Genomic DNA, 24,581 nt, shown 5'->3' with positions numbered 1-24,581 from the left:
TCTGATGCGATTAAAGATGATTTGCTTTGCAGAATAAGTAGCAGATCATTTCTGTGAAGCTCTTAGAATAGGTATGTACAACATGCATCCTAACCCTGTCCTGTGTCAATGCTAGCTTTAGAAAAAAGCCTTTTTATGCAGCTTTACTTTGACCGAGAAACATTTTGGGGCAGCTAAGGTGAAAACTACTGTTTTTAATTGATCAGTACATTTTACAAGTGAATGTCTAAACTCAGAGTATTAATATTATACAAAATTACATAAAGGCTTAAATGAGCTAACTAAAGGTGTTATAGTACATATGGAATAATAAAAGTTACAAAATTTAGACAGACATATTAGGTCACCTCGCCCATCTCCATTCCAGTGCAAGATTTTACCAAGCAATACGTAAGCAAACAATCTTGTTAGTAGCCAAAGTAGCTTGTAATGTGTTCTAGAGGTTGAACATCCAAAAAAATGGGTTTCTGTGCACAAATCATAATTAAAAGACTTTCTAGTGTCTTTCATACAATGCAAAAGATCAGCAGAGTATTTCCAGTTAATTATTCATAGATAGTCCCTTTGTCCCTTTTAATTTTGTTCTGAGTGTTATAAACTGCAGATTTAAGCAGGAAATAAACTTACAGAGGGCACAGTTTGAAGTTATCACATCCAGCAGCTTCTCGTATGAATTGTCGAAAGCAATCTGCAAGGAGGCTAGTTTGGCATACAGATTTTGTGGTAAAACAGTATAGGAAAGGAAGTGCTACTGCCAACTCTCACCACCATATGCTTGTTTTAGTATAGTATACAGAGAGTGTGGAGACAGCAGCTGCTAAAGGGGAAAGTGGACACTTGCTAGCAGATTTAAAAATCTTTCTGCATCATTCATTGTCTGTCTATACCGGATGAAGGATAGGAGACACTGGATGTGGTTTAATTAGGCTGCAGCTGTATTATTAAATGTGGAGGCATACCCAGCAGATAAGTGTACAGTGCAGGTACATCCATAATAATTTCAGTATCTACCTGAGGTGCTTCTGTCAGCCCCCCACCCCACCTGTCTATTCAGGTCCCCAGCGAACCTGCTGCTGGGACCTTACCGTCCCCACTCCCCTTGAATGAGGATTAAGGTGGGCTATAAAGGGGGGGTGTTGTTGGCTTCCTGCCATGCCAGTCATAGGAACCCCCCTGTTTCCGCTCCTTTAACAAACACCTCCTTTAAATCCTTTACCAAACCATTTATCTGATCTCTGGATCCCTTCCTTACAGAGTACCGGCACTGGACATCCACCCCACTCTTACATAATGAGTTGTGACATAATAGTCTAACTCTCATTCCATGCTCAGCTTATCTAAGGCCCCTCCGAACCTGGTGTGGGGAAGGTGAATCCCCCCCACATACACACACTCTGCCTTGGCCAGGGAGGGATATATTCCTTCCCAGGTGCCAGAGAAAGGAGTGTCTAGCAGATCCTGACCAAACCTGGTATTTCATCTCTTTCAAGGGTGGGTGCTGCTCCGCTTGGTCCAAGTGAAAGAAGGCTTTTCCTGCCTGACTTACACCTGTATCCTCTCCCCTCTCTTCTAGTTACCTGGGGGGATGAGTCAGCGTTCATGCCTCTGTGCTCTTAAAGAGGTATACCCCTTCCACCAGAAACTCAAACCATGGCCCCTCTGCTTAAGGAGCGGTCATTTTCATGCTACCAGTAATATTTTTCTTGTTTACCTATTTACATTCAAAACAAGCTGTTAACTAAAATCAAACCTGATTTCAGATCCCCAGCCCCAGCCCACTCCCATACCCTAACTTCCTCCCAGACCCTGCACCCCAATCTTGAGCCCTGTCCCACACCGTTACTCCCACCCAGACCCTGCTCCCACACCCTAACTCCCACCCAGACTCTGCACCCCCAGCCCTGAGCCCCCAGAGGAGAATGCAGGGGAAAAAAAAGAAAAACAAGGGTCAGGGGGGAGATAAGAGAGAATGCTCCCCCTGTTGTGGGGGGGGAGCAAAAATGAAGCTGAGCACAGGGCCCCACTAACTCTAAATCCACCACTGATGTGGACATATTTCTGAATGCAGCAAAGCACTTAAGCAGACTTTTGATTCAGCAAAGCACTTGAGCAAATCATTAAGTCCCATTGAAGACAATGACTTCAATTCTTTGCTGAATCAGGGCCTAAGTGTAAGTTTATTTCAAATATTGCAAAACATTGCGAATCAAAATTGTGAAAGGATTTTCCCTATTTCTAGTCCCTATGGATTTAATGCATCAACTTTAGTGATTTCACTGGAGTTTTGCCTGCTTATGCGAAGGCTGAATTTGACTTGATAGCTTTGCTGAGTGCAAGATGGTTGAAGACCTCAATAGTCGTCAGCTAATAAACTTGACCACTAAAGTCTTTTGGAGCAGTATTAATGACAGAACTGTTATTTTTTTAGATTTATTTCAGCTGATACTCAGTATTTTTTCTAATGTTTTCTTTTGTACTTTTTTTTTTACCTTAGCAAGGGAGGATCAATATTTTCCAATAAAAGCATTTCTTCTAAGGGTAGTACCATTCAGAATTGCTAGAGTTGCTGGGTTAGTATAATTGTCATAACTTAACCCTCTTTTTCCCATATAAAGCATTTACAGTCTGAAGTAGCAGACTGAAATACTGTAGTAACTCATAGATATTTAGAAGTACTTAACTATTGATACAGACATTATATTCATGGATCCCTGGAAATACCATTGGCTATTTATTCTTCTGATTAGATGATTTAGTAGATTTATTTTTAAAAACGAAGTAGGTTCAAAATTATAGTGGATGAATGTTACCTTAAAACATCTACCATGCCATGAAAAACAGCAGAGCAACATGATTCAGAGCAATAAAATGGGGAAAGGTGGTGGTCTGTTTGTGAACATGTATTGACCCCGAGGAAAATACATTTATTTTTAAGGACACGTACCATAACCATCATAACATCTCGAATGGCCAGAGGATAAAAAGGTGGAAGAGAATTACACTGGTTATTTAAAAAGAAAAACATTGCTCCATTATCAAATAGATTGCTTTCAGTCTGTTCTAATTGTATAAAACTTCCACTGGCTCTTTAAAATTGGATGAGCTATGACTTTACTCTAAAGGTTTTAGATCTTAACTAGTAGCCTGGGACCTCATTATTTATTGGGCTTGAAAAGTACAGTATACTGCCAAACATGAGAGAGCGAGGGGCTGAAATCTGATGCTTTCTTCCCTTCAGCCACCAGAAAAGGAAGGTGGCCTGCCTCGTCAGGTTGGCAACAAGACAGAATGTGGCCTGTTGGGGTTTGTCCTGCAACTGAAGCAGGATTACCAGCCAGTTCGGAATCTAATCCCAGAGGAGAAACTCTACAAAGTATACACGTTTAACTCCGTAAGAAAGTCAATGAGCACTGTCGTTAAAATGCCAGATGGCAGTTTCCGAATGTACAGCAAAGGTGCTTCTGAAATTGTTCTGAAGAAGTAAGTGTACTGTGTCTATTTGCCTTATTTATTGTGACTTGGAGTGATCCCACAGTACTAAAATATAAGGGGATTTTGCCACTGACTTCAGTGAAAATAGGATCAAGCCCTTATTGTCTTGGTTTGAAGTTGGAAACTAACTAATATTTCCAAGTAATAGGCACTAACCTTATTGCAGGAATGTAACATACATTTTAATGTGATTAATCTTTTATCCTTTTTAAAAGTAATTAGTCTTGCACAATTGTCTGGATGGCCAGTGTCGATGGTCATCTTTCCTGTCTTCTATTAGCCGCCAAAGGATACTGCAGCTGGCATTTCTCTACTCTCTCGTCTCCTCCCTCCCCATTAGACTGTAAACAGATGCACTTTTGAAATGTGCTTTTATCACGTAGGGATATAAATCCAAATGTCCTCTTGTTAGTTGACATGAACATATACCACACATTTGGCTTAGCAAGATTTTTTTTCAATTTGCATGTAACTTCTTCACTAATTATGGACCTAATGGAAATTACATAGTCTAACTGAAATGTCAGATAAAAGCATCTTAAAATGTGCCCAGCAATTGTTAAAATCATAGGTACATTCTCTTACCCAACATTAAAATAATGAATCTGTTTTTGTTTCAGAAGTGCACTAGAAATTAAAACTAACAAAAAAAATAAAGTGTGCTGTTGGATGAAATGAGCAGGTATAATGGAAACCAGTAACCAAACAAATGCAATTCATGTCCTTTTCTTACAGGTGTTCTAGAATCATTAATGCAGCAGGTGAGATTCGTGTCTTCAGACCCCGTGACCGGGATGAGATGGTGAAGAAAGTGATTGAACCCATGGCCTGTGATGGACTGAGAACTATTTGCATTGCATACCGGGACTTCAACAGCAACCCAGAACCAGACTGGGATAGTGAAAATGACATTTTAACTGACCTGACCTGCATTTGTGTAGTTGGTATTGAAGATCCAGTAAGGCCTGAGGTATGTCACACTTACAAGTTAAAGTGTCTACTATCTGATACTTAAGTATGAAGTAAAAGAACTGTATTTCCTGAAGTTGTTTATTTTTGTTTAATTTTCTAATTAGTCAAATTGGATGACTCAAAAACTTAGGTGCAGACCCTATAACTGAGAAAATACCTTGATTGTTCAGTTGGCATTATTTAATTATAGCAAAAATAGGGTTATAAGAACTATTGCAAGAAAAAGGTGGCAAGATTTTCATTTTGTCTCAGTGAGTACTTTAGAGGAAGTCAGATCAGAAAAGCTCCCCTTGTGAACGGTCATCTAGAAAATAAGGGAGAAACTTTGCATTAGGTAATGTGTGAGGGTCCAATATTGAAGTTGTATGAGGAACAGAGATGGGTTCCCTTTGAGAAAATAAGTTGCAGACATAAGTATGAATTGATATTTGCTTTCAACATAAAATAAATCTACTCTGGAGGAAGTTCTGTTTTCTGTAACAATAATTAACAACTCTTTGTTACTTTGGCACATTGGTGACTATACTACAGTTGCAAATTCTGGGTTGCCAGATGGCAAGTTGTTTTTAATGTTCTGTTTGGATGAAGACAACATTTGTCAAATGTCTTTTCCAGGGAGAGGTTAGCAACTGAAGGGTTAAAAATCCAAACCTAAAATTCACAGATGTTATTCTGCCACCATATGTAAAAAGTCGATTAGAATCATCACTCCTGTTGAAATCAATTTTAGTGTTGCACGTGTGAAGTGTCTGCAGAATTATACTTTGTCTTTGGCTGATTGTAGCCTTTATTTGAAAACTTAAAAAGAAAATAACTTTTTATATAAAAATAAAATAATAGAACACAGTAAGAAATAGAGGCGCTCTGATGTCATGATAATGAGAACAGTGTTCACTCCCGTTAAGACTACAATGTAGGGGATAGGTTAGGGGATGGTTGGTTTGTATCTGATATATTTATGTAGTGCTTGATTATTAATCATTAAAACCAATGGGGGGAATTATTCCCATTTTACAGTTGAGGAAACCGTATAACACAGAGGATAAAGCCAAGATAAATTAGAAATGCTAGGAGTAAAAATAAGGAATTCCCAGCTCCAAGTCACATGCTCAGTCCATTAGATCACACTACTTCTGTGGTCTAGAACTAATAACTATAATTCACTTTGGAACCTGACCATCCATTGATAATGTTGTTACCCTTTACAAAGGCAGTGAGATTTTGTGTTGAAGGCAGTGGCAGTCTGGTGGCAATCTCTCTCCTTCCTGCCCTTACATCCCATTTAATTTGCACGATAGATCTTTTTTAGTAGGTTTTTTTAATCATTCTGTTTGAATCCTCCTTGCCTGGATATCAGGTTGGCCGCAACGTTGTACGTTTTAGGAAATACTGTGGTTTTTTTTTTAATAGAACATCAAATGTACACATTAGGCTGCTCTGAAGGACTATGTGTGAGTCTTATGTTTCCCTGAATGCTGTAATAAAGCCAGTATTTTATATTTCTAACTATAGTAATGCTGTAGAAAAACCCATCTGTGTGATAAATTCCCTATTTCTGCAGCCATGTGATAAACTACTCACTCAGGTGATAAAGAACATTTATTTTATCCATCTATCACCTGCACTCTGGCCACTAATCCTTCTGTCCCCAAACCAAACCTGAGATTCCAACTTAAAACAACTTCGATTTTAAAACCAAAACCTTCCTGGTGTGTCATAAAATGTGGATTAGGTAGAAGCAAGAAGTCAAAATGGCATTTCTGACAGTTTAATGAGTTTTATTGGGTTTGGGATGACCTGCATGACTCATTTATAGTTAATGCAGGAATCCTGAAAGTCATACATTTAAAACCTTTATACCAGGCTACTAACATGTGTATTCTATTTATAATCTTGGGTTCTAATCATTTTAAAATCTTACGAATCCCTGAGAGGAAAAAACAAAAAACCCACCTTATTTATGGAGTGCAAATAATGAAAATTATTCATATGCCCTACTTCAGATAATGGGATTCTGTGTTGTGGAAGATCAGCTTCTGCTTAGCTGAAATGTTAAATCCAAATATAGTTGGCCGCATTGGGATTAGAACTTGCATATGTAGGTGCATTGATTCACCATGCTTCTTGCATATGCAGTATCATCTGTACTTCAATTCAACTGAAAAGTTTGTTTTCAGATGTTTCTTAGTGGCTTTAAGCACAGGTTTATTTCCATGAAGAATATGCATGATTTCACTTCTTTCATTACAATTCTGTTACAATTCTGTATATTCTGTTATTTTTACAATTGTAAAAAAAATGTAGTCTCTCTAGGGGTCCCAGCTTTCCCCTCACTGATCTACTTCAATGTGTCTGCAGCTAGACCAGTTCATAAACTCTTAACTTATATTGAGTCTATCAGCCCCTGAACCTCAGGGCTTATGGTCTCCTTTTGTCTCCTTGTTTTTCAGAGGCAGCCTGGCATGGGGCTGTTGTCCTGCTATCTCAGGCCTTTTTGTCTCCCTCCTTTATAGCTGGGCTTGATTTCTTTATTGGTCACAGCTGTGGGTGCGTGTCTCAACGATTGGCAATCCTGGCAGCTGCTCAGAGGTGTGATCAGCCTTCCTCTCCCTTCTGCCTGTGCTCAGCCTAGGGTTTATAAATCCCATTACCCCACCCTAGAAAAGATTCTGGCAGCACATCTGCCTGCGAGTGTGTAGTCCTCATCTTCCCTAGTAGTCCTGGCAGAATCGAATCCAAAATGACTAAATATCTTAAGTGAAATCTGTGTTACACTGAAACACAGATCTTCCTTTTTCTTGGCAAAACAAGCTGCCTCCCCTGGAGTTAATAACCATAAATTCGATGTCAGACACCGTCCCATAGGTGTTACTTCTAATACGAATAATTTTTTAAAATCAAAATATATAGGTTGGATCGTCAACTGGCATGAATTGGCATAATTCTATTTAAGTCAATGGAGCTACGCCAGTTTATACCTGCTAACCATCCGGCGCTATTTTCTAATGACTCACTGAAAGATCTCTGATGTAAATAAAGGGGGAACTTTGCCAGTCCTCAAATTCATTTGCCCCATCCCTTCTTCCACGTAGCTTAAATATTTTCCATGTTATTTAAATATTCTTTCAAGGTTTTTTGTCCCTTTTTTATAGGCGTGCTGACTTCATGGTAATTCCATCAGACACCTTTATGGCCAAAGGTGATAAAATTGCTTGGAACTCACTTCTGTCCATTGTTTTCTGTGCCCTCTCATGTTAAGGGGTTTGGATGTTGCAACGAGACTGCAGTTTACCTATGCCTAGCTAATATTTTGTTAGCTTATCTTTCTTTCTCAGAGTCAGACAAAAGCAAAGGCAATTCCTTGTCCGACTGTGTGGACTAAATCTGAATTCAGTGTTTGTGGGATGCTTTCTTTTCGTATTTCTGCAAGCGCTGAAGTAGTGTCAAACAACTCTGGCTTTGATGAATTGTTTATTGATGTTCCCTTGGGGTACTTGTTTATTCTAAGATACGAATGGGTACACTTGTTATGTTGATGATGCGGGACCTCATTACTGAAAAAAGCCCATAAAGAAACAGTAGGTAATTATCAAAGTGATATATTACATATTTTTTTCATTCCATTATAGTTTTGGCAGCTTTTAGATGAAATGCAGTGCAGTCAACATTCGACGTATAGTGCCGGTCACCAAATTGCTTATTCATTGTATAATGAATTGGAGTTGAGTTTCTGATTTTAATAACTGTGGCTAAGCATCTATAACAAGCTAAAACTTTACTTAAAAATATTGCCCATTATCCTTATTATTGCTGACTTTGGAAACCATAATTTCATTGTTTAGTGGTATATTTAGTTGGCACTGTAGTGCAGAGCTCATTTCACCAACTTAAAAATGATTTACATTTCCTAAAATATCTCCCTTGCACCGTTCTGTTGAGAGAAGTGTGCTCCCCAGGATGGTGTTTGTTGAAAATCTTTCTGTGCCTGCTCCAGAAAATTACTATGACCACTTTTTATTTAACTGAGAGCAGAGGTTAATTCCCTTTATGCAATTAAAAGATAGGGATAAAAATAGTGTAAAGTAGTCTATGAACTGCTTGATCTTCTGAATTCAGACTGTGATTTTCCACTGGTCCCCAAAATTTCATAGGGTTTTGGTTTTAAAGATTTTGTTTTATCCCATTTCTGTAACTCCAATAAAATAATATAGCCTTTGTGATAGGCTCCAGGGTTATTACACTTAAATTAAAAATAGGAGACCACAATGTATATTTTCATAAAGAATTTTTAAACATTACAGTGGTTCTGTGCATCAGTGTTACTCATTACCAAAGTGCCCTTAATGTGCATATTACAAATTGATTTTAATTGTTTTTTTTTTCCCTTTAGAATGGGAAATTCTGTGCAATTCTGTTTACAGTTGAATTGCAAAAAAAGAATGGTTACCTTACATTACTGGTAGCTCCTCGAGGTGTTCTGTTCAGGTGGATCCCACTCTTGGTGTGCATGTGCTCCATGCACACAAGCTTGAAATCTTTTAATCAGCAGTGTCTATTGATGCATATGCCCTGCAGAGCCTCGAGGGCATAAAAGTGGTCCCATAAAAGTGGTCCTAGCTGCCACTCAGAATATTGAATAAAAATACTCTGTTGCAGTAGGGAAGGAGGGCAGATTGTGAATAAGGCTGGTTGTGAATTTTTTGATTAAATGGTTTTTTGTCAGAAAATGCCAATTTATCAAACCCAGAAATTTTCGTGGGAAAAGTTCTGTTTCAATGAATTTCCTGTTGAATTTTTTTTTAAAAAAGTTTGAAATTGACATTGAACAGTTCAATTTTTTTATTTGAAATGACTTTTCAGTTTGAAATTTAAGTTAACTTATAACCAAAAAAAAAGAGAGGTTTAAAATAAAAAAAATTCAAAATTATTGAAACAAAATATTTTGAATTGATCAAATGCAAATATTTTTACAGATTTTTCAGTTCATGAAAATGTCAAGATTTTTGACTTTTCAGAATTCTGATTTTACCACTCCCAAGAAGAAATACGTCTTGAGAAAAAGGAGCTGATCTTGCCTCTCCTTGCCTGTTTATTAGCTACATACAAATACATTAAATACATTGCTGTGGTATGGTCTGCTATGACCTGTGTGGTTTTTCCTTATAAGAGAGGTAGGAAAAATTTGCACATCAGACTTATTGCTCCGAGTTCCAAAACATTTATCTCTAAATGGGAGTATGAATGGGGACACAGCCTGAGAGTCTGAAAATGATCAGATGTGCTTCCTAGAGGCATCTATTATCCGTGTCTTGCTGAAGGATGGGGAAATGAAAGGTATGCTATGACAAGCATTTCGTGCATCATTCCACCAGAGAAGAGATGATAGGACTTGTTCAGGATCTGTTACCTGCAAATTCAGCCACCTCTGAAAGGGTTTGAGGTGAAGTTTGGCATATGGTATTCTGAAAATACATGATGCCACGGGTCCCAGTAACATAAGACAAACTTGAGTGAGATGACTTTCCCAAAATGAACAATTGTCGAGGTAAGGGTAAACCTGAACACACTGTCTCCTTAAATGGCAGCTACCATGCAGAGGCATTTTGTGAATACCCTTTGGGGCAGTAGAGGGACCAAAAAGGAGGACTTTGAATTGTTAACATATATCAGTTACCACAAAATATAAATACTACTTGTGAGCTGGATGCATAGACATATTTACTTGAGCTAAATAAATCATGTCCTTCAAAAGATAATTTCTCCATCACCATCTGGACTTTCTTGGGGATACCAGGCACAACCAACTATGGGGTTCTCTTCATTGTGACACCAGTAGCCATTGATCTTGTGGCTGTGTCAGCACTATCCAGTGCTGCTTGTAAAGTCGTTTTAGCAATTAAAGCATACAGAGAAGACTTAAAGAACTGGGAAACTTAATTCCATTAAAGGTAGTCATACTTGCCTAGAGAAGCCTGGATAGTTGGAGATTCTGACATTTAAACTAGACAAGGAGTCTAGTCTTCCTTCCAAAAAGAGCCAACTTTTTTGGTTCCTTATCTTCTGTGGCGGACTTTGGTGGACCAGGATGTCTTGACTTTTCATTTGTAGCCATAACCGATAATCCTGGAACTGGGTGAATATAGAAGTACTCAAAACCTTTTTTGAGGAACTTGTTATCGACAGTCCACTTGCTTTGATGTAGCAGAGATGGAAGGTGGGGTCTGCCAAAGATTGTTGGTTGGGTCTAGAATCCCGCCATTAATAGGCATTGCTAAACATAACTGGGTATAAGACATTCAACAGTTTGTATGATTTTTATTTCTAGTGGTATTTCTAGGGTTTCAGCCATCCTTTTAAGGAGCTTTGAAGCTTTAAAAGCACCCATCATAAATGGCACTGATGAAGTGACAGCTTCAACTGCTGAAGATGAAGAAAATTCCAACGGAGTCAAAGGATTTCCCTGATAATAAAATTATCACCCCCTCACTTTGTATTTCTTGGCCCTGTGCCCACACATCTTCCCTTTGGGACTACTGAACCATTCTTTGAGGTTCACTGGTAGAGGAGATTTACCCATAGACACAGGGCAACTGATACTACCGTGGGCAGAATGCGGTGAATGAAACCTATAAGGGTACGGCATGAGGCATCAAAGAGGGGACTGAGGGGAACTGTGGGGAACTGCCACGCCTGGAGAAAAGAGCTGGGTCCAGCCCTGTGGGACAGGAGCTGCTGCTGCAGGGTGAGTGTGGGCTGGGCTCACTCTCCAGGGTGCTCCCTTCCTTCCCCGCATGGGTCTCCACTCCTCACCGGTCAGAGCTAGGATTGTGCTGCACGGCAGAGGTGCTGCTGCAGGTTGGTGACAGTTTAGTATAGAGCACACATTGAGTCAGGAGAGTGGGATCCACGTGGACAGATACCCGAAGAAGAACTTTATATACAGTGATGTAAGCACCATGTTCTGGTGGTCTGTTGGGATGGTCTGTGATAATCACTGTTGCTTTATGTCACTATTTGCCATTCACTCAGGCTACTTTAATGTGAGCTAATGATTTGACATGCTTTAATTCTGATCAGTGGAGGCCAAGCTGTCATGACCAGGATGAGGGTGGTCAGACCTAGTGGTTGGAACAGGAGTTGAGAGTTAAGCCGAGTCAGGTTTCTAGTAGGTCAGAGCCTGAGATGGGCCAGAGGGTGAACCAAGAGTCAGGCATCAGGAGGCAGGACAGGAGCAGGCTTAATTTTTAATGAAAGAGGTGCCAGGGCTTTAGCAATTAGGTGCTGGGGCTCAAGCAATTTTTTTATTTTCATAAGTGACGTGGCAAGCCCAGAGGTGCTGGGGCAATGAACTGCCAAGCCCTGGCACAAATTAAGCACTGAAGTCAGGCGACAGGTAGGTCAGAGTCCAAGACAGGCCAGAAGGCAAACAGAGAGTCAGGTGTGATGGGCTGGGTCACAGAGACCCCCTTGGGACTGCCACCTGATGTGCTGAGACTACCTCTGAGCCTGTTTTCCCTGGTAGCTTCGGACTTCTGTACCCTGTCTTGTTTTTTACGCTAGCCTGCTGCAAACACAAACCCAGCTCTGAACCACGTCCCCCCAAAGCTGCAGACTTAACTGAAAACAGCTTAAGAAGTGCTCCTGTCTCCAGCACCCAGATACCCAGTTCCCAATGGGGTCCAAACCCCAAATAAATCCATTTTACTCTGTATAAAGCTTATACAGGGTAAACTCATAAATTTTTCACCATCTATAACACTGATAGAGAGATATGCGCAGCTATTTGCACCCCCAGGTATTAATTACTTGCTCTGGGTTAATTAATAAGTAAAAAGTGATTTTATTAAATATAAAAAGTAGGATTTAAGTGGTTTCAAGTAATGACCGACAGAACAAAGTCAAGCAAAATCAAACAAAAACATGCAAGTCTAAGCATAATACAGTAGGAAACTAAATGCAGGTAAATCTCACCCTCAGAGATGTTCCAATAAGCTTCTTTCACAGACTAGACTCCTTCCTAGTCTGAGTCCAGCAATCACTCTCACCCCCGTAGTTATTGTCCTTTGCTCCAGTTTCTTTCAGGCATCTCTTTGGGTGGAGAGGCTATTTTTTGAGCCAGCTGAAGACAAAATTGAGGGGTTTCCACGGCCTTTTATATTTTTTCTCTTGTGCACAGAAACCCCTTTGTTCTCCTGTGCAAAATGACAGCAACAAGATGGAGTCTGTAGCCACCTGGGCAAGTCACATGTCTGTGAATGATTCAGCTTTTTGCAGGCCAACCCCATTGTTTACATGCTAGTTTGAATGTTCCCAGGAAGGCTCAGATGTGGATTGGTGTCTCCCAAAGTCTGTTGCTAGTTAAGTACTCCCAATTACTTGAATAACCCCTTCATACTATGTTGACCAAATCTGCCTTATATGCTCCCTACACAAACACTTTAAATAAGCATAGAGCCAACACTCATAACTTCAGATATAAAAATGATACATGCATACAAATCGGATGAATATATTCAATAGATCATAACCTTTGCAAAGATATGTTGCATGGCATATCTAGCATAAAACATATTCCAGTTAGGTCATATTTACACGCCTAAGCATATATAAGCATATAAGTGTTATGGGGTGCAACGTCACATCAGGTATCAGAAGGCAAGAAGGGTCAGGTTACCAGGAGATCAGGGTGGTGCACCAGGTTATAGACCACAATCAAATAGCAAAGTTGAGGACAAACCGGGGTTGGAAGTCATAGTTTAGGGTTTGTTGCAAGCAGGGTCAGGAGCAAAGGTGGGCAAGCAGTCGGTGGTGTTCCTCAGACAGCTCCCCTTCAAGGTTTCCTGGTTTAAATACTAGCATCAGCCAATCAGGGGGCTGTGAGGAGCTCCCACTCAGGTCCTGCTGGGCAGTACTACCTGCCGAGTGCAGCCTCACATGATCCTTCTAGCCTCCTTAATCCCCTTCCGTGATCTTCCTAGCCTGTGTGTCCTGTGGTGATGCGGAGGCATCAGCGGCCCAGAACTCCCATGTTCCCAGGTTCTAGCTCAGTGGGTTCTAACACAAGCTCTTTTCAAGGGGGGTGGGGGGAGAGAAATAGATCATTTTAACTTGTCATAGCACATTACAATATTCCGATAGTTCTTTCTCTTTTGAATTTTATCATATTATAGTTCCAAGCCAAAAACAAAAGCAATGTTCTTTGTGAAACGTTATGTTGTCATGGTCTATTTTATATAATTTCTATAACACTTCCGTTATCGTTCATGCAATGCAATTATCCTAATATGCTTGCATCAGATGGTGACAAATTTTCTTCTACTCCAAATGTGTGTGTAAGTGAGTCTTTCAAGCCATGTCCTGCACATAGTTAAATTGCTTCTATATCATGCCATTAAACATTTCCTGTCCATTAAAAATAACATTTCTATAAAATGCTATAAAATCTAACAGCATTTATTAGATGAGTCCCTCATTTTCTATGAAATATTGCAGAATAGAGTTGAGCAAACCTCTTTTGATAAACAATCTAGCAGATCATTTACCCTCTTCACATCTATCACATTTTACTATGTATTTTATATTTTAGTGAATTATAAATCCAATAATATTTTTATATACGTGCAGATTTATGTGTCTTATTAACATATTGTTAAGAAAATAGCATTTTAAGTTAGTTTAACCATTTTTAGGATTCTATTATTGAATGATGAACCCAAGGAGTGGGTTGCAATGTGATTTGACAGTTATTTTTTCAATGATCTGAAAACTCTCATTTAATGTGACTGTTGTTAGTGTGTTTTTGTGAGAAAACTGTTTCTGCTCTCCTATCTCATGGGGAATTATTTCTTATGAGCATAAAGTAAAAAATGAATAGTGGTGCTAACAATAAGGAGGTCAACTCTGAAGTCTATTTAATAGATCAAAGAAAATGAAGTCAGAAAAACATTTTATTTCCAAACAATTATTTAACTAATTAATTGAATCCCTCACAATTAAATGTTGATATGGAAAATGTTACAACACATGTTCATTTCAAAACATTCAGTAAAATTTACGCCCTTTCAAAATTTCACCAAGAATTTGCCAAAAAACTTCAGATGAGTCTAGGCTCATATTTTTTCCAATCCATTGTTTTTAATATAGTACTAAAACAATGGAGTAATGAGTCATTTAAAAATTGTATTCAAATTACTAAAAACTCTCAGAAGTCCATAACTAATGGTAAAACAAAAGTTGCCAAAATGTCTTGGAACAGAGTATTTCAGGAAAATAAAACTGCAAAAAACATGTTCTTCTGGAATTGCTCCTTAGGAAGGAAATAGCTGACTTTTAGTTAAAGGGTAGTTAGATGACAGAATTTGCCATTACAGCCCCAAATTGCCATTGTTTCTAGCAGGGACTCCATTAATTTAGCAGAACAAAACTGACAGTATCATGTAGAAATGTCACTGTCCGTCAAGAAGAGCTCTGTGTAAGCTTGAAAGCGTGTCTGTCTCACCACCAGAAGTTGGTCCAATTAAAGATATTACCTCACTCACTGCACCTTAAAGCATTTTAGAGGAAAAGACAGAAGAGCGAAGAATATTACTATAAATGTGTCTTTTAATTAGCTTAATCTTGGTGGAAGTCATGATTTATCCTGCAAGAAATGGCAAGTCATGGAGCTGTGATAAAATTAATGAAAAGTCGTAACTCTGACAACTTGTTCAGGTATTTGTTTTAACATTAAATAACATTTTAGAGGGAAAGCCTCATTTCCTCTTTTCCTAAGATGCTTCTGGGAGTTAGCACAAGTGAAAATATAGCCTTTACTACTTTCACAAACCTAACCTCATGGATTGCTACAGTGATGCTTAACCTCTGCTGTGCCAAAGGTGTCCCACTGACACCTTTCTTGGAGGGTTTGAGAAATGTGCCTATTATGAATATGTACATCTCTATCAGATTTATTTTTAAAAAAGCCCACAGCTAATGTAAAAAGCCTGCTTGTGGTTGCATTACCCTCAATAATAAATAGAAATTGTTTGGATGAATTCAGCAGCAATAAAACCAGTTATTGATTAGCTTTGTCTTTCTCTCTTGCCTGAGAGCTAGTAGGCAGGGACCTTGTTCTGAGTGTTGTAAACTCCTATATGTAGGTTCACCCATTCAAATATTCTCTTATTTACCCATACTGGTTAATTCTCACACACTTCTATATCTTCACCCCAAGCTGTGCTGTACATCTTTTATGTTGGGTTAGGTTTTGTACTTGATGTTACATTTGGAAATATTCAAGAAGGCATGCAACTAAAGCAGCGTCTTGTACCTGTAGAGATCTGTCTCTGAATTTTGAGACAACCTCCCTGAGCCAGGGTTAATGAATCTTGTTCACACGTCAATCACTCACCCATTTGCCAACTTGCACCCACTATCTTTTACATCACATCTCAGTTTGGCCCATTGGTTGTCAGCAGATTCAGATAGAGATTGCTGCATCAGGCTACTTTAAGCTTATATCCAGAAAGCTTTCTCTGCATTCATAGATGCTAGAAGCTTGATTCTTTGTAAATGTAAGCTTAGGTTCTGTGGAAACAGCTTGGAGATGTGTCTGTTTCTACTGCCCACTCAGTCTGCCAGTGTAGTCTCTTACCTACATAAATAAAAAAGAAAATATGAGCAATATTTTAAGTATAGTTGCTCTACACAGAGTTAAATTAGACACTGCCCACCAGCTGTCCAAAAATAAGAATAGGATTATATCTTTTCTTAGATATTATTTTGATGTGCATATGAAACTAGGTTCTGCCTCCATGAACTTGCTTAATAGAACTGGCATTTCAAATAGAAGCCTTCATTTTCTCTTCTTCACACTGGGACTATCATTTTCCTCCTTTGTGCCCCATATTCTACTTCTGGCTTCCAAACTGTCATCTCAGTCTCTCAAATCCTGTAAGTGAGGGAGTCATGTTGTTCAAAACTGCTGCTAAGGTCATTTTAAATTTACAAGCAGGACATATGCAGAGTAACAAAACCTGGCAACTCAGTCAATCACTTGGGAGCCACCTACGCAAGTTGCAGATTGCTTATGAGCTTAATTGGTGCTATTTTCCAGTGCTACCACATCTTCAGGTTGACCAAAAGGGGTTTCCAGACCAGACTCACAGGGGGAGGTGGGAATGCTACTTATAGGTCATAGATACATAGGTCATAGGCAGATAAACTTCTGTCCATTATTGATTCTTTTTTTCTTGCCTGTTAATGCTATTACATTATTTGTACTGACTGAGAGCCATTCTGTAAACGGCAGATATTCTTGACGTATCCTGAAGGTGGAGTAGTTTACTTAGGGCCCATGAAAAGCTCAGATTTATTACTCTTATAGCCCAGCTTTTATTTTAGTGATCTGCATTTGGCTCACCTAGTTACGACCTCTGGTTTACCAGGTAAATGGAAGAGAGAAGAACAGCACAAATGACCACATGAGCTGTCTCACCCACCAAGTGAGCATCTGTCTGAATTCCTTTCGAAGCATTAGGCTCATTTCTAATTCTACCACGTTAGTGAATGTTGTTACTTTTTTGGAAGGAAAAACGTCTTTGTAATGATGCAAATGTCAGTGTGTCCCATACTTGCTGCTACACAGGAAGGTGAAAACCCTTGCAATGCATGTAACCAATTGTGCAATGTTGAACGTGATGGAAAAATTCCTTCCAGCCCCTTTTGTTATCGGTTTATGTCCTGAAGCATGAGATTGGACTATCCTCTTAGTTTACATTGACTTCTAGGATGTTCTTATTTCTACAGTAAAGTTAGAGCATAGCAAATAACATTGGATTTTCAATGATAAATAGTAATGCAGGTACATAAGAACATAAGAATGGCCATACTGGGTCAGACCAAAGGTCCATCCATCCCAGTATCCTGTCTACCGACAGTGGCCAATGCCAGGTGCCCCAGAGGGAGTGAACCTAACAGGTAATGATTAAGTGATCTCTCTCCTGCCATCCATTTCCACCCTCTGACAAACAGAGGCTAGGGACACCATTCCTTACCCATCCTGGCTAATAGCCATTAATGGACTTAACCTCCATGAGTTTATCCAGTTCTCTTTTAAACCCTGTTATAGTCTTATCCTTCACAACCTCCTCAGGCAAGGAGTTCCACAGGTTGACTGTGCGCTGTGTGAAGAAGAACTTCCTTTTATTTGTTTTAGACCTGCTGACCATTAATTTCATTTGGTGGCCCCTAGTTCTTATATTATGGGAACAAGTAAATAACTTTTCCTTATTCACTTTCTCCATACCACTCATGATTTTATATACCTCTATCATACCCCCCGCTTCGTCTTCACTTTTCCAAGCTGAAAAGTCCTAGCCTCTTTAATTTCTCCTCATATGGGACCCATTCCAAACCCCTAATCATTTTAGTTGCCCTTTTCTGAAACTTTTCTAATGCCAGTATATCTTTTTTGAGATGAGGAGACCACATCTGTATGCAGTATTCAAGATGTGGGTGTACCATGGATTTATATAAGGGCAATAAGATATTCTCCATCTTATTCTCTATCCCTTTTTTAATTATGCCTAACATCCCGTTAGCTGAATCCGTAACAGACATAAAAGTTGCAATTATTCAACAAAAAAACTTCAAAAACAGACTCCAATGAGAAGCCATAGAACTGGAATTAATCTGCAAACTGGACACCATTAAATTAGGCTTGAATAAAGACTGGGAGTGGATGAGTCATTACACTAACTAAAAACTATTTCCACATGCTAATTTGCCCCCTACTGTTACTCACACCTTCTTGTCAACTGTTTGAAATGGGCCATCCTGATTATCACTACAAAAGTTTTTTTTTTCTCCTGCTGATAATAGCCCACTTTAATCGATTGGTCTCGTTAAGAGTTGGTATGGGAACCCCCATTTTTTTCATGTTTTCTGTGTGTGTGTGTGTGTGTGTGTATGTATATCTATCTATCTAACTACCTATCTATCTAAAATCTTCCTACTGTATTTTCCACTGCATGCACCTGATGAAGTGGGCTTTAGCCCACGAAAGCTTATGCTCAAATAAATTTGTTAGTCTCTAAGGTGCCACAAGTACTCCTTGTTCTTTCCGCTGATAGAGACTAACACGGCTAGCACTCTGTTTCTTGGCTGAGCTATTCCAATGATCAGTGACAGGGACCCTTGCTGTTAAAACATGTACCCCTTATTTCCAGTCTGAATATTCCTAGCTTCGACTTCCAACCATTAGATCTTGTTATGTCTTTGTCTGGTAGATTAAAGAGCCCTGAAGTATTGGATGTACTCTCCCTGTATACGTACTTATAGACTATGATCATATAACTTCTTACTTTTCTCTTTGATTACTTTCTCAGAGAGAAGGTTAATTGTTATGAAAAGACCCATGGACTGGTTTGGAGTCCAAAGAAAGTATTATCATTTGCTGGGAAAGCCACTTTTATGTATATCAAGGAGAAAGAGGTATCATTTAGATCTTTCACACTTTTACATATTCTTAAAAAATGTCCTTGGGTTGAAAGTTTCTACCATCCAAAATAGTTTCACTATGGTTGTAAAAGTTATAAAATTTCTATATTTTGAAATATCATTTTTGATGATGCAGTTTGTTAAATTTGATAAAATATGTAACAATCTTGTGTCCAAATTACAAATTTAGTGTTGAATATTCATCAAATAATTGTGTTTTTAAAACTATTTCTGAAGATATGTACAATGCAATTTAATATTAGTTACATTTCTACTTTAATTTCTGGATTACTAAGAGTTCATTTTATCTGGGCTGACCAACTGAGTTTAAACATGGATACAGGAAAACATGTATTCCCTTCAGAAAGAATGAGGTGCTTCTCACTTACTAATATTAGCAATCAACCTTTGTCTCCCACGTTCACCAAAACTACTGCATTGTACAAACATGCTTATTACAATAAATTATGTTTAATAAAATGGCCCTCAATGGCCCATGTCCTTGATATACATAAAAGGGGCTTTCCCAGCAGATTCTAGTACTTTCTTTGGACTCAAAACCAGTCCATAGCTCTATTGATCTTTATAGCAGGCAGTGAATTCAGGGGTTTTAAGCTTAGACTGTGTCTGAATACAAAGTCTCAGAATTTGGATGTGATAAGACAGGGGCCAATCCTGTGAGGTGCTGACTGATCACTATCTGCAAAGTGCTGAGTGCCCTCTGCTCCCATTAATGTCAACCACAGTGGAAGGTACTCAGTACCTCTCAGGATTTGGCCCCAATACACTTTTTCTCAAAGGCTCACTTCTGTTCTAGATCCATATATTTTTAATAACACTTCACTCTAGGATCTGGATGCATCTGATAGTTCTTGATAGTGGGGTCATCAGTTACATTCATTTGTGTACATCCACTCGCACATAGGCTTCATCACTCCACTGTCCTAAATGACTTTGCTAGGGCTTTGAATTCATGAGGTGAATGCTTATTAGGAATTTTCTAACTATCTTGCTTAGCTGAGACCTTTAGAATAAAGAAGAATGGATATGAACTTGAAATGAGTTTTTCTGTGATACTGTGTTATTCACCTACTCCACACGGGGTGTTTGGCTTATTTGTAAAGGACTTTGGGATCTTCTGGGGGGAAAGGAACTACATTAGTGCATACTGTTTTTATCATTCACTGAGTGGTATAGAGTTGGTGTGTGCACACGCATGACAAACTGTCCCTTCCTTAATGAGCTCCAAATGTACTCAGACAATCGAATCAGGATTTTCCTAAAAAGACAACTCTCGACATCTTGACCCCCTCAAAGGGTAACTTTGAGGGAGACAGATCCATAGTTTTTTCTAATACTTTGTGATAATTCTCCTTCCGCTTTTAGGAGTCTTGAAGCAAAAACAGCTGGATGTGCTTAGTCAGATTGCTCTAAAGTGTTTTGTTTTGAATTTCACTGGCTTGCATCTACATTAGTGGCCAGATGCTGTATGGTGAACTTTAAGAACAACATGCTTGCTTTGAGAGTAAGCTCGTTAGGCATGGGCTGTTTTTTCTTCTGGTTTTTACAGCACCGACTTCAGGGTTATGACTTAATGAAGAAATATTATCCTTGAAAAATAAGTTATTCAGACCAACCTATATCTACTACCCATTACAGCAGACTATGCAAACTTTGTTGGAACATGCATTATTTTCAATAGGTCTACAGCAAGCAGAGCATTTTTTTAAGATACCACTATCCTAACTGTCTTATCTTTAAAGGTCATACTTAATGGTCCTGCAAAGACAGTACAGTACATGATAGACCAGGGAATGAAAACTGCGGTGTTGGTGTTTTAAAATGAATGTCTCTAACCTGTTTATCTCCATTCTCTCTCGCTGTAAAAGGGTGCTAACTGATCGTATTGATCCACTATTTACAATAATTCCAAAAAACAAACTAAAAACCGTGTTGCATATTTTTCCTATCTCTCTACAGCATATTGATTTTCACTTAATTACCTAATAGTGAACCTTTTTTTTTTTTTTGAATGACCTCCCAGATGAGAATCAAAGAACAATCATTTATTGTGCTAGAAATGCCCATGACTCCACTGCATGGCCAGGAAGGTTTGGATGTATTTAGTGTCTATACATTCTTGTAGAATTTCCCTGAGCTTTAATTAATAAGTTGAATAATAAATAATCTATGGAAGCACATTGTGCACAGCTGGAATAATGAAGTTGCATTTCTGCATGAGTTTTTGATACTGAATATCATTTTGGTAGTACAGCATGACAACTGGGTATTTATAGCAAATTTATTAATATTTAGGCAGCTTCTCTGGGCTCTTCTTCAGCATTTCCTGAAGCCCTGTCAGCTTATTTTCCACTAGAAGCAAGAGGCTGATCAAAAGTAGTAGAACATTTATGCTGTTTAATATCTGAAAAGTGCAGTTACCTAATTAAAATGTTTGTGTCCGAAGTAATGAAAGTCTTTTTGCAACGTGCGTCATGGACTTTGGAACAGAAGCATCTCTTTATTAAATGAAAATAGCTGCTAAGATGAAGAAATGTACAATAAAAAAAAGTCAGTTTTCATTTCATTTCCAGAGAATCATGTTTTATCTCAATGTCCTTTGTTTTGGCTGTCTTTATGGGCCAAATCATGGTCTTGCAGCTCCGCTTGCTGTGGAGAAATGTAATGTTGTGTGAACTAGCATAAGGAGCTCTAGATGGATCTTCCACTCTGGGAGAGCCACTAAGCCCTGCCTCCTCCTCGGGGAGCGGGGGGAGTGCAGTCCCAGATTTTTAAGGATGATGGAGATGTCGTAAACATACACGGAGCCTTCTAAATGCATGCAGGAGGGGTTGACCTCCTCAGCTGACTGATACCATGGAGCAATAGTACTTGCAGAAAACACCAAAACAGAGTTGTCAGAAGGAAGAGGTTGCATCAAAAATCTAATCTGGGGGAGGGAGAGTAGGGGGCCATTCTAGACTCCTCTCTCCTAATACCCCAAGACTAGAGGTAGGGGTCTTTAGTAGTAAGTGGGCTCCATCTCCTCTGTTGAGCTCCACTTCTCCCCGTGATGCCTCCCCCCAATATGTTGGCTTCTGAAATAGCATGACATCCTCAGGGTCTATCAGGCTGGTGCTGAGTCGTCGTAGGCAGAAGGAATGGGCAAATCAGCTTCTCTGTTCCTGCATATTCTAGCCAGCATTTAGCTGTATGTCATTTCACCACTACAGAAACCATTGTTCCAAAAGTATATTTAATGATGTACCACTTTTTAAACCTTTGCATAAAATTCCAGCTATTTTGATGACATAAATAGAGGATGTGCGGCTGACGGGGTTCCATGCATACCCCTGTGTTTATTCTGTGTACACAATGGGCCTTCAACACTGAAGAAAAATATATATGCCAGATATTTAGTGCAAACTTATTTTTGCACTTTGCAAGGCACAGGGGATTGACTGGAGAACGCCTGGACACACACACACACACACAGAACTACACTGCTATGCACCACTTAGTCTATGCAGGAGAAGAGCCGTGATCCCAACCATATACAGAGATTTTCAGATGTGAGACTCCCCATTTTGCAGCATCAGGATTCCCCTCCACAAGATAACGGGTGGGTGGGGAACTTTGTGGCCCTCAAATCAAGGTCAGTCAATCCTATGACTCCATGTGGCAGTTGGTTGCCAAGCATGATTAGACACAGAAGCAGCATATTTCTGCATACTAGCCTTAAAGTTAGTGTGGTGATACTCAGACATGTATGTATGTATGTATGTATGTATGAAACAAATGATAAAACTCCTCTTCGGTGGTGCATGGTTGTTTTTTTGTTTTTGATTTGGAAACTTCACATTCAAAAATGAAGCTAGGAGGCAGGCTCCTCTATGGGCAGGAGTTAAGCGGGAGGATTCTGCTACTTCATGTGAAACTACAGCTTTATTTCTGAGTTTCTTGGTTTTCTACTTTGTTTTAACTAAAATGTTCTGAAAAAAAATAGCAATCACTGAAACCATTGATATGTACTTGCAACTTTAATTCAATGTAGCCAAGATTTGTTGGGGCAGAATATATGTAATAACATAATCGCTCATCTGAAGAACAGATATATTAATTGTAAATCATTTTAGAAAAATAGCTTCAATGTATTTAGTTCATCCTTATAATTCAATACATGTTTATTAAAAATTGTATGTTTACCAATGTGTCATATCTGAGGAGAACACAGAAGGAAAAAAGAAGGAAGGAATGGTGTTCTTGTTGGATCAAATGGAGCATTCCATGTTGAAACCTGTAGTCTCAGCAGGCTGTACCTCTATACTAAGGTTTAAGTCAGCTGCAAACGACTCCTTTTTAGTAAAAACTAGGGGTAGCTTATGGGGCTTCGGGCAAGTTGTGAGAGTATCTTTCAGATGGGCAGTTTAGATATTCCTGATCTGTGCCATGATTTTGTTCATGTTTTATAAGTCCTATTTTTATCTCTAGGAATTGTTCACCTTTAAAAAATATGGCAATTTAAAAAACCGTAGCAGATTATGTATATTGTACTGTGTTTATAGGTCCCAGAAGCCATAAGAAAGTGCCAGCGAGCTGGAATTACAGTCCGCATGGTCACTGGGGACAACATCAATACAGCTCGTGCCATCGCAATAAAGTGTGGAATTCTTCATCCAGGAGAAGACTTTCTCTGCATAGAGGGAAAGGAGTTTAACAGGAGGATCCGAAACGAGAAGGGAGAGGTAATTCATGAATTGAATATAAAGTAATTTTTTCTGATGTTATGTTTCATAAACTACAGTGAAGGATGGAGGAACACACTGTATTTCTCTTCTGTTGTGATGTCCCTCACTTCGGTAGACAACGACCAGCCCAACAGCCTGACCGAAGGGATGGTTTGACTTCCAGTATTACTCCTTTGTTATTTCAAATGCCTCTGATAAACCAGCATGTTACATTTAACTTTTCTGAGAGTTATCTAATCAGTGACACGGTCACACTAGTGCTAACCCAGTTGAGCTCTTTTCTGAATCATGATATCGGACTGTTTCAAAAAGTACAAATTCAGAAAAGTTCTTTAACCCTCCACTCCCCAACTAACGAACCAAAAAACTCCCCAAAAACCCAACAGCAGGGCTCTCAGAGCTCACTAGCAACTGGCAGCCATACGGAGTCAGCCTCTAAATGTTGCTGCTTAGCTGGAGCTCTGCCTTCTTGCATCGAGTCTCATTTAAAATGTGGCTCCATTCTCAGATGAGACTACATAAGTGGTTACACCCAAGCAAACCTACTGAGACAACATGAGGGCAGAACTGTCAGACAATGGAGTTTGCTTGTGGGACACTGAGGGCACAGTCTGGCCTGCAGAACCTTTTCTCTTGGTGATGATGTGTGAGATGAAGAACTCAGCTGGATTTCCAGATCCCAGCTAGAGTTGGCAAGGCTAGTGAACAGAAACATCTTTCTACTTGTAGACTGAGCACATTCAATCTGGGAGCCCTCGAGACACTGCAGATATAGAACTCCACCTTGCTACTTTTAGAGTCAGATTCTGGAGTGGAGTCAGGGTCGGATTAAGACCTTTAGAGGCCCTAAGCACTGAAAAGATTATGGTGCCCCCCCATATGTAATTCAAA

General features: G+C 39.1%; 1 protein-coding gene across 17 annotated transcripts in view; it reads left to right on the top strand.

The window, feature by feature from the left end:
• Positions 1–24,581, top strand: part of ATP2B2 (ATPase plasma membrane Ca2+ transporting 2) — a 708,548-nt gene that overhangs the window by 617,416 nt on the left and 66,551 nt on the right. For all 17 annotated transcript variants that reach the window (XM_043550962.1, XM_043550952.1, XM_043550956.1 and 14 more), the window contains 3 exons: positions 3,239–3,480; positions 4,228–4,462; positions 23,508–23,687. In XM_043550962.1, the coding sequence (XP_043406897.1) occupies positions 3,239–3,480; positions 4,228–4,462; positions 23,508–23,687 (657 nt within the window). The remainder of the gene's footprint in view (positions 1–3,238; positions 3,481–4,227; positions 4,463–23,507; positions 23,688–24,581) is intronic.

The sequence above is a fragment of the Chelonia mydas genome, chromosome 7, assembly GCF_015237465.2.
Source record: "Chelonia mydas isolate rCheMyd1 chromosome 7, rCheMyd1.pri.v2, whole genome shotgun sequence".
NCBI lineage: Eukaryota > Metazoa > Chordata > Testudines > Cheloniidae > Chelonia > Chelonia mydas.
Note: the sequence above shows the minus strand (reverse complement) of the source record. Positions and strands in the feature narration are given on the sequence as shown.